This window comes from Zonotrichia leucophrys, chromosome 14 (assembly GCF_028769735.1).
Source record: "Zonotrichia leucophrys gambelii isolate GWCS_2022_RI chromosome 14, RI_Zleu_2.0, whole genome shotgun sequence".
Taxonomy (NCBI): Eukaryota; Metazoa; Chordata; class Aves; order Passeriformes; family Passerellidae; genus Zonotrichia; species Zonotrichia leucophrys.
This window is the reverse complement of record NC_088184.1, coordinates 10,447,646-10,458,083: the sequence shown is the minus strand read 5'-3', so window position 1 is coordinate 10,458,083 and position 10,438 is coordinate 10,447,646. Positions and strand designations below refer to the sequence as shown.

General features: G+C 43.2%; 1 protein-coding gene across 2 annotated transcripts; it reads right to left on the bottom strand.

Moving 5' to 3' along the window:
* Positions 1 to 4,673: 4,673 nt before the first annotated feature.
* Positions 4,674 to 8,487, bottom strand: FOXL3 (forkhead box L3). Of its 2 annotated transcripts, none has more exons than XM_064725999.1 (3): positions 8,334 to 8,487; positions 7,492 to 7,660; positions 4,674 to 7,143 (listed from the first exon to the last, which is right to left on the bottom strand). In XM_064725999.1, exons 1-3 carry the CDS (start codon positions 8,438 to 8,440, stop codon positions 6,667 to 6,669), a joined length of 753 nt encoding a protein of 250 aa, XP_064582069.1. In that variant the 5' UTR covers positions 8,441 to 8,487; the 3' UTR covers positions 4,674 to 6,666. The 2 variants fall into 2 exon arrangements, with proteins under 2 accessions (XP_064582069.1, XP_064582070.1); XM_064726000.1 differs by having other exon boundaries at positions 7,492 to 7,558.
* Positions 8,488 to 10,438: the final 1,951 nt, after the last annotated feature.

Sequence of the window (10,438 nt, the reverse complement as noted above, 5' to 3'; positions counted from 1 at the left end):
TGGCCACATCTCCCATTGAGTTCAGGAAGTATTTTGTCTGTCTGAAGGACAGAGCCAAAGAAACCTGTGGAAGCAAGCAGCTATTTTGTCTTGAGAAGACACCAAGTAACTGCTAGAAGGTATTTAATTTTCTCTGCAGTCCACATGGCCTTTAATCTGATTAATCTCTGGCCCTGGTAATAGAAGATGAAGTTTTGATCCCTTGAACCCAGTGGCAAAACTCTCATTCATTTCATGAGAGTCAGGATTCCAGCCATGTAGCCAGTCCCAGATGCTCCAATGCAGAAAAATGTTATGGGCTGATTAGTGCTGAAGTGCCTCCCAGGGTTTGATAATTGCTCATACAGCTCTCAGCCTCGGAAAAGCCTGAGACAGATTAATCATGAAACACAGCTCATTGCACCTGTTATTTTCCACATCCACTTTTATGGGGAGTGCTGCTTCTTTCGTGCAGTCTCAGAGAGGCTGTGCTGGAAGGAGGGGATGGCAGCCAGCACCAGCAGAGTGCATTGCCTCCAGCAAACAGGGGAAGATGGGGAGCAGTTTTGTCACAGGGTTAAATATCTGTGCCATGAATCCTCCAAAAGCATTTTCAGCTAGAGCAGATCTTGCTTAGGACAGATGGCTAATGGTCAGCAGAGCCTTTGGGCCCAAGGGGGAAGCTGGTTCTATCCTAATGTATTTCCCTGCTCAAGGAGCACATGACAGTGTTTCACCATCAGCAGCTGTGGAAAGTGCAGCTTTGGGGGGCACTTGGATCCAGAGTGGGGCTGCTGGGGCCACTGCAGGGCTGACAAAAGGGTTTAATGGCTGTGGGACAGAGCAGAGTTCTTTACTGTGCACATTTCAGGAAGCCTTGTTTGGTTTATTGTTTAGAACCACTGATAACCAGCATGGAAACTGAACAAACTTTCAAGCCCATTAATTCTTTACCATGTCTCAAATAAAGAGGGAGCAGATTTTGTGCAGAACTTTGTGGAGCTGGAGCACTGAGAGAGCTGCACTGAGCTGCACCACACAGGCTGACAAATCAAAGATCATTTCTGTACCTTATTTTCAACCTGCAACACAAGGTGGTGTGTGCCCAGTGTAAATGCTGATGATGGAGGACAGCAGCTCAGTTTTGCAGTGCAAAGGTTTTTTTCCAAAAAACTCTGTCAGAAGAACCACTCCCAAAAGATGAAAGGGGTCTCCTGTTGCTGGCATAGCAGGGTTCATTTGCTGCTACAAAGGGCAGTGAACACACAGAAAAACACGACAAAAAGAAGTTTGGTTTGGGCTTACTGCAACTTCTAGTTTTCTCCCTCTGTCAGTGCTCTGCAAGTGCTATTTTCAGTTCCATAGTTATGGTGAGAAACATGGTGTATTTTCATTCCTAATTTAGCTTGTTTATCCTGAGAGATTCCAGGATCTTCATTTGAGAGATAAATTCAAACCTTCTTTTTTCCTTTGCAGCCCACATTCTGTAACAAAAACATTGCATGCCATACTTCATTACAGGGCTTGGAAGACCTTCATGACCATAAATTTAGGAACTTGTGGAACACAATGGACTTTAGGATGGAAACCAGCCAGTTGGCCTATCTGGTCAGGTCCATCCCTTCTGTTTGAATTAACAGCTGGATTTCACAGTGGGAGAAATCCGGCAGTTCTTTCTCAGGCAAAATTCTCACAGTTGGATTTGCCTCCAACCACTGCAGCAAGGGTGGGAGGGAGCACAACTCACTTTGTTATTTTATGTTTGCTTTCTGGGTAAAAAGGACTCCAGTGGAAGTTCCATAGGAGATTTGGACCTACCCTGTTCTTTAATTTAATGATCCTAAATGCAAAAAGAAAGACATTGCCAGTGCCACAGAGACAGAGACAAGGTTCTTTGTGCAGAGCAGGACAGATGGCACCCACGTTCTGGTGAAAGCAATTAGAAGCTCATGTTAAAGCAAAATAAAGAGGTTAGGACCATTTTTTGCTTTGAGAATTCTATTTGGGAGAGGAGGGGCTGGCAGAGTTTTGCAGACTGTGAGATGGGAGATGTTGGGTACAATGTGCAAAGGTTGGATTCACATGGGCTGCTTCAATTCCAGAGGTAATTGCACCAAAGTTAACAGATTTGCAAGGATTTGCACCCTCACAGAATGCAAGGAGAACATGGCCCAGAAGAGACAGGGAGGGGAGAGGCCAGCTGGAATGAGCAGCACAGGATTTCCATCTCCTGACTTTGGGATCTGAAGGGCTGATCACAGACAGGGATTTATGTTACACTGCCAGGGATGAAGGTTCAGGTCTCTGTGTGCTCAGGGGTGTGTGGTGGAGGTTCCCTCTTTTTCCCTCTTTTTTTTGAGTGCAGCTGGACTTGGGGTATGGCTGCCCTCTATTCACAGCACAGACTTGGCACACAACCCCAGGAACCCTTGAGATATCAGCTCTGTACCACTGGAAGATGTGTACCAAAGTTTTCCCCCAAGGCTCTTCCCCCCAAACCCCTTCCCCTCTCCCTGTGTCCTCTCTGTTGCTAGAGAAAGACTCACAAGATTTGGACCTGAACAGGCAAGTGGTAGCCAAAAGAGAAAAATTAATTTCTTTGACCAGAAAACAGTGCAGAAATCAGGGTTTGGTTTTGAGGGAGAAACCAACCTGCTGGGTGGCTGAGGAACACAGGGGCAATTCAGGCCGTGGCATGGAGCACAACAAAGGAAAGGCATGGGGAGAGCCAGATCTCCAGGGTGGGTTGACCTTCAAATGCTCTTAATAGGTCTCAACTAAGAGAGACTCATAAGGTCTTCGTGATTGGCAGAAAAATAGAGGAACTTGGCTTTACTGACAAAGAAAAGGTTTGTTTTCAGCTATCCTAGTCTGCATTAATGCTCCCATAATGTGCAGGGGGTTCTGCTGAGGAAGAGGTCCCTGTAAGTGAGGTCAGCTGCTGGCCTGCCTTGGGTGTTATCACTGGGGGAGAAAAGTTGCATCCTTGCATCCTTGCCCGAGTGCTTTGAACTTCATTCTGAGGCTGATGATCATTTTGCCGTGCAAAAACCACTTCTGTGACACCAATGGCAAAAGCCTAAGAAATTAAATCAGTAGAAGTGAAATCTCTGCATAATAACCTGGCGTGGCTCCATCAAGATCCTTGTTTTGTCATGGGAAGCTTTCCTTTAGAAGGAAAAACAAACAGCCCTCCCTCAGTGAGGCCAAGCCTTGCCTCTGCCCAGAAAGGAACCTTTCATCTTTGCTTTGCAGGGAGGGAAATGCCTCTCCTTGTGGCAGAGGTGTTTATGATGCTGAAGGGAGAGCTCCAAAGGCTCGTTCCCCTCCCTGTGCCCCCAGCCCAGGGCACACCCTCCTCTGCCTCACCCCAGCCTTGGCACAGGCTCAGCCCCTCCGAGGGCTAAGGACACCCACAGCTCATCCTGGGGCTCTCTCTGCAGCCAGGAAGGTGCCATGAGATGAGGAATTGAGCCCAACACCTTCAAAGCTCAGCTCAGCTTTGAACCCCAATGCCAAACGGGAGAATATCCACCTGCTTCCACGTTGGGCAAAGAGAGATGTTCCTGTGAGATTCTCTTATTTTTTTCTTTATGAAGTGCCTGGCAGGCTGTGATGGAGCTGAAGAAATAGCTCTGGATTCAGAGAAGAAAGAGACCCAGACTTTTTCCCCCTCTTCCCTGAGAAAAAGTAATTTACGTAAATTTATCCACGGCCGGCACACGGCAATAGCTCACAAGTTTGTTAATGGAAACCTGGTGATCCATAACACTTGTGTGGGAGATATTTGCTCGGGGGTAATACAATATTAATGTTAATATCAATGATCGATCAGAGGATTTGCAAGAAAGGCATAAAGTATTTAATTATAATTACATTGGGAATGGCTTTGTAATGGCTACGACATTTGAATAAGGTCACGTCTAGCCCTCACCCCTGTTATGTTGTTCTATATTAAATGCCATTCACTTTAACTGCTGGAAACCTTTCTGGAATCGTCAGAATATAATATACTGGGTAAATTGAAATATGTCCCTTCATTTTTCGAAATATGATTGATATCCTTTGCAAAACAAATGTTAACACCTATTTGTACACAAATTTCTTTGATTATATGTTAGAGAAACTGAATTATGACAGTGTCTCCTAGCAGGTACTTTACTGTGAGCAAAGGACATGGCTATTTGTGAATATTAATTCATCTTACAGAAAATGGCTTTGGATCTCTGCTGTAAATCCACTTGGGTGTATTTCTGCCTTTCCTAATGCATTAATTCTACATTGATTAGTAGCCATAAACTGCTTCTCCACAATGTTCACCTGACCCAGGTGTTGCTGAGGAGGAACTTTTGCTGTCACTGAATTATCTCTTGTTAACAGCATCAACCAAGAACACATAGCAACAATCATTTTTGCATGTTTCACAGCAGAAAATGTGTATTTCAAATATACTGCAGGTGTGCACCATAACTATCAGCCCAACAGCAGCATTGCCATGTTTAAAACAATCAGGAAAAGAAGATCTGTGTATCAAACAGGAATATTTATCTGTAGGCAGGATCCCAGAGGTGCACAGGTACCCACCCACCACGGGTACATGCAAACACTGAAGCACTAAGTGAGGACATGCACTTCCCACATCTATTTATTATAAATATAATATATTATAAACAACAAAAGAGCAAATTCTCATCCCTCTTCAAATGAGAATCCATCTGTGCAGTGTCCCCCAGAGAGGTTTTCTTCTTTTTCTAATATCAATGTAAACAGCACATCAATCAGGTCCAAAGAGTCAAATTTTGCTTTCAGATTTTCCTCCAGAATAACTGTTCATTCACAAAGAATTGAAAGCTCCCATTTGAAGGCAGAATTTGTCTCAAGAAATCATCCCTCCAAAGTTTGGAAGACATGCAGTGATGTAATTGACATGATTTTACATTTTCTCTGTTCTGAAGGAGAAGCAAACACTTTTGCATGCTGTAGAAATGCTTGAAGAGAACAAGTTTTATAGTTTTCCAAAAAATGGGCATTTATTACCAATCAGTGTGAAATAGCACTGATGGTAAATTTTAAGATTATGGCAGGAGTTTCAGCATCATGACAACATACATCATGCATTTTTACAACATATAAGTGCAGTGATATTGCTCCCTTTCTCAATAACAATATATAAGAATATATAGTATAAATGTACAGTATATATTAGACACAATGTAAAATAACTTAGTGAAATGTCAAAGCTTCTGCATAAAAATTCAAGTCATGCCTGAGCATACCTCTATGCTGAATCTTATCTCATATACCTTCATTTACCTTTAGTTCCTGTTGCAAAGATAATTTTATCTCTGCATTTAATTGCTTAAAACCATCAGAATTCTTGTCTTTTTTTTCCTTTTATTTGCAATAGGTGAAGACTGTAATAGCCAAGTGAAAGCCAGGATTTTGTGGAGCCTTTGCTAACTCTGTTTATGTTCTGGGAAGCAATTCATTGTGAACAAGTTGTATAAAAGCAACTTCTTAAAAGCTCATTACAGTTCATCATTGTCCATCAGGTTCTGTTCCAAAATGTCCCACTGCATGTAAATGATAATGAAGTGGCTTTCTCAGAAATGGAGCTCATGAGCTAACATTGATATCTGGAAATTATAAATCTCACCAGTTTAGCTGAAATCATATCAAGCACCACTTTGGTAATTGCTTGCAAGAAGGATCAATAAAAAATCTGTTTAATGGGAATATACAACTTGCCTCAGAGCAGGTAGGTGGAATTTTAGCTTTGCTCGACACTCGACAGAGCTTTTTGCAGTGCCAGGTTTCCCTTCACACTTGTTAAATGAAATATGGTTAAGGACTTTTCTGCAGCATCTCAGGAAGATTTCTGATAGCACAAGGGAAGAAGTGTTGGGTTTTTTTTAACCAAGGCATTAAGAGACTCTTTGACTGTCACATTACTCATCAAAGTACCAGGGCTCAGCATCTTTGCAATTAGGTCTCAGAATTATTTTGAATAAAACTTCACTTCAACAATTTAAACAATTCTTTCCGAATATAAACAAAAATATACTTGAAATACTTATTAACAACTACATTTCCTAATGAACAATGAATTAAAGCTGCAAAACAGTTTGAAATAAGATGTTAAAAGAAAGAGATCAGGGGAGACAGGGTGAATTTCTATAATTCCTTTTAAGAAACAAATTTCCACCCCCTTGCCCCCCTACATTCCCAGCCAGTGTAAGTAGACAGAATTACACTGGTTTAGATCAGCTTAAGTTCTGACCTATATACTCCCGTGGAGTTAATCCTAATTTCCACCACTGAAAGTGGGATCAAATTCACTTTGTCTTTAATAAAGCAGTGGATGATAAGCAAGTCTCTTCTCTGTCGGATTCTGCTTGAGAAAGGAAATTCTTCGTGGTGCTAAATAATGTCCAAGACAGTTTATAAAATAAAGCTAGAAATTCATAAATTTCAGCATGGTGAAAACCAATAGTGGTAACAGCTATTTATGCTTTCATCTTAGCAAAGTTCCTTGGGTACAGACAGGGCATCAGCTGGTGTGGTGAGTCTGTAACCCTTTCTGAGCACTGCTTGGGAGGAAAACGAGGAGGCAGGCGGCTGATTTTCAGTGACATGAGGCTGCTGAACACACTGAGACTCAGACTTTGTTACCACCAATAAATAACTTCACATTGTCCAGAACTGAAGATTAATATGCGGGGCCTCCAGGAGGTGATATTTGTTTTCTTGCATGTTGTACTGAGATCTCAGGACAGGTAAAGGGTCGGGGGCTGAAAGGATGTAATCGATGCTGAATTTGATTTCAGAATCCGATTTTGCTAAGGAGGAATTGCTCTGCCTGCTGGACACGCTGTTTGGAGCAAACCCACAAGGCTCCACAAGTTTTGGGCCCGGTTCAATTCTTTCATGTTTACTTTCAGACGAGGAAATGTTGTTCAAAGCAGAGTCCACAGAAGAGACACTGGGGGATGAAGGACTTTTCACTCTGCTCGGTCTCTGCTCCTTGTGCTCCCTTTTCACGTTCCTCCTCCTCCGTCTTCTCCTGTAATTCCCATTTTCAAAGAGATCCAGCATGGATTCGCATCCTGCTGCAAAGCTCCAATAGTTTCCTTTCCCCTTCTCATTCCCTTCTGTTCTGGGAACCTGTATTTATTTAAAGGCAGTTCAGTGTTTGTATGTGTTACAGATGCTGCTGTTTAGCATCTGCATTCATTTACATTTAAGAATGGTGTAAACACATATGACAAGACTTTTAAGCCTATTCTCTGTCATTATATGAGTAAGATGTAAGCCACATCCTCTTCAATTTGTTATCTATTAGCATACATCAGACAAGGATATAGTCCTTATCTCTCTAATTGACAACTCAGAGAGATTTTAAGTGATTTGCAGCTCAGCTGTTTCCCTTCTTTCCTAGTGATAAGATTATTGCTGCCTATATTTTTTTAGCCATGCACAGTGGGTATGTAAATACACAGTAACTGATCTTACCTTCACAAAACAACTGTTAAGCGATAAGTTATGTCGGATGGAGTTCTGCCAGGCTCTTTGATTTGATCTGTAGTAAGGAAATTTCTTCATTATAAAGTCATAAATGCCAGAGAGGGTGACTTTATTTGAAGGGCTTTGCTGGATGGCCATTGCAATTAAGGCAATGTAGCTGGAAAAAGGAAAACTTGCTGTTACACCATCGCCCTGCTCACAGACTCAGTTTTTAGGACCACATGGGTACATGTGTGCCTTTATCCTGCTTCCAAAATTCCCCTGATGGATCTGCGCCCTGAATTAAGGTGTCCCAGGGAGAAGTCCTGAGTGTGGTCACTGCCCCAGGTGACACAGCAGGGTCAGTGCCAGGCACTCAGTGCACAGGACAGGATCACACACCTCTCCAACTCCCTCTGAAAAGTTTCCCTGAGCAGGAAGGCTGCAGTGAGACAGAGCAGGCTCAGAGTCACTGTCACAGGAGACTCTGCTCGTGGAAAGGACCTTGGGTGTCCCTATGAACACCTACACTGCGCCTCTCCCCACTGCATCAGGGCTTTCTGCATCCAATTCACCTCTTGCCACACTGAAACATTTAATTCCCTTCTTTCAGGGGTCCTGGAGGTTGGAGACTGAGATGTGGAGTCCTAAGGGCATGCCAGAGTTGCTGTGACCCCTCATGGGAGGAAACAAATCATGAACACTTCACACACAGAAAGGGGGGAAACCTGCCCATTGCAGTGCCTGCAGCAGGGCCAGACCCATTGCACACACCTGGCCCCTGTGATCCCACCAGCCCAGAGCTCAGAAACCTCACACAGACAGGGGGACTTGGAAAAACTTCCTCTTACCTGTACGCTGGTCTGGTGAATTTTTTCTCTTCATCAGAACTACAGGTAGGATAATCATCCCCGTCATAATTGAAGCAGTTGTAGGGGTACTGCGTGTTGTCAAACATCGTCCTGCTCCTTGCTCAGCTCCTGTGGAGTGAGAGAGATGGAGTGATGTTTCTCAGAGCTTGGACTCCCTCCTCCCTTCTTCCCTCCCCTCTGTCTGTCTCATTCCCTCTCTCCCCCCTCCTCACACTCCCTCTCCTCCGTGCACACACACACACACTCTCCGTGATGGGGTGGGGATTGTTTGTGCAATTCTCGCGTCCCAGCCAGCCCGTCTGTCCGGATATTATTTTTTGGTGGGGTGCTGTTATTGCTGTCCTCGCTGTTTCCCCCAGCAGGGTGGCACAGGGCGGGCTGCTGGGGGCTGCTGGGGCTGGGGTTTGGGGTGAGCATCCAGAGCAGGGGCTGTGCAGTAGCCGCGCTCCTCTCGCTGGGTGGTCCCGGCTGGAGAGGGGCCAGCGCTCCCCCTCCGCATCCACAACGTGACAAAGGCAAACAGCATGATGTTCATAAATCATGCTTCAAGGTCCCTGCTTGGAAATTAAACTTTGAGAACGGAGCGCAGCTCCCCACAGCCCCCCGTGTGCTCCCGCTCTGGGTTTTTCTCTCCCCTTTCTTAATTATTTATTTTTGGAAAACCGACGTACAATAAACAGACGTTCCAGGCGGTAACGCGCGCTTGTCCTGATCTGCAATCTATAATGCACTATAATAGACATAAATTATATTTCCATGACTAAAGGAAAAATCTGTATGTTCAAAGAAAGTAGAACAGAGGGATATGAGGGACTACTGTCAAGCAGGAAAGTAAAAGGAAAATAGCTGTAGGCAGGAGAGCTGCCTGTGTGGGCTTTGATCTGAAGGATGAATTAGACTAATAGCCCTGTGTGTTGGCATCCAATACTGTAACAATTTAATAGTTTTTCAATGCTTTGGAGTGTTTTCCAACAAGTGATGTAAACCAAAGACATCACGCACCATTTCAGGGGGGACTTAAAAGGTGTGTGCCACATGATAATTAAATTATTTGAAGACAGCTCTGTCCCAGGAAATAGCCCCAGGAGGAAATGGGTTTTGGAAAAGAGAAAGCAAATTGGTGTGCAGAGAGTTTCCCTGGATGAAAATATAAAAGCAGAACCACTAGCAATGCAACTTTTGTTTTCTGTAGCATCTTTCATACAAAGCATATCCCCGAACCCCTTTTGGAGTTAAAGAGTACAATTAGAGGAAAATTCATCTGAGTGATAAAGAGCCCTTTAAAATGATGCTTTAGTGGCTCCTAGAGTTCTGACAAAGATGGACATAAGGAGGCTTTTTGTGTGGAATATAACAAACCATTGTAGCAGGGCATAGGGGGAAATACATGGCATGAGAAAAACATATAGATGAGGTGTTTTCTTGGCAATATTAAACCAGAGCAGATAGCCAAAATAAAAATTACCTCCACTCTAAAATACATCAATAGGCATATGCATGAGGCATCCACTGTAGAGGAGGTGTTAATTCAAAGGGTCAGCTACTGCTGCCTAAGGCATTAGCAGGGCTTTAATACTGAGTAAGATAGAGGAGATTCAGTGGAGGAAAATGAAATATATAATGTCTGATCTTCATTCATACTCTGTCCAGCTCGACTAGAGGGTTTAAAGTAAGGAAGAAGCCAAGTCACAGATATGGGAAGGTTCTCCCTCCCTAAAATCCATGATCCTTGACACAAGTAAATGTCCACTTTGATTTTTAGCAGTGGTTCTTCTCTTTGGAGGTGTTTTACCTCACTGAAATTCCAGTAACTTAGACTAAAGACTAAAAAAGGTCTTACTTCTGATTTACAACAATTTCAAAGAGCAGAACTGTGTTGGTTAACTGCTTTTACCTAATCTCTAAGCCTCCTTTTTTCAGTTCTTTGTATTCTATTTATGAAAATTGGCTTAAGAAAAGTCAGAGAATACACTTTGACAAAAATCCTCACATATTTACTGACAGCATTTAATAGGTGAAATTTTCTGTAATGGGAAGTAGAGCAAATGACTGTAGTGTCATGTATGTATGTTAATAATGTTAAT

Bases quoted from the DNA above. Each gene is read 5' to 3' on its own strand.
- FOXL3 (XM_064725999.1), bottom strand. From the start codon at position 8,440: ATGTTTGACAACACGCAGTACCCCTACAACTGCTTCAATTATGACGGG. The intron at 7,661-8,333 runs GTAAGAGGAAGT...TCCTTTTTCCAG, and splicing joins TTCACCAGACCAGCGTACAG to CTACATTGCCTTAATTGCAA. The intron at 7,144-7,491 runs GTAAGATCAGTT...AAATAAATACAG, and splicing joins TTAACAGTTGTTTTGTGAAG to GTTCCCAGAACAGAAGGGAA.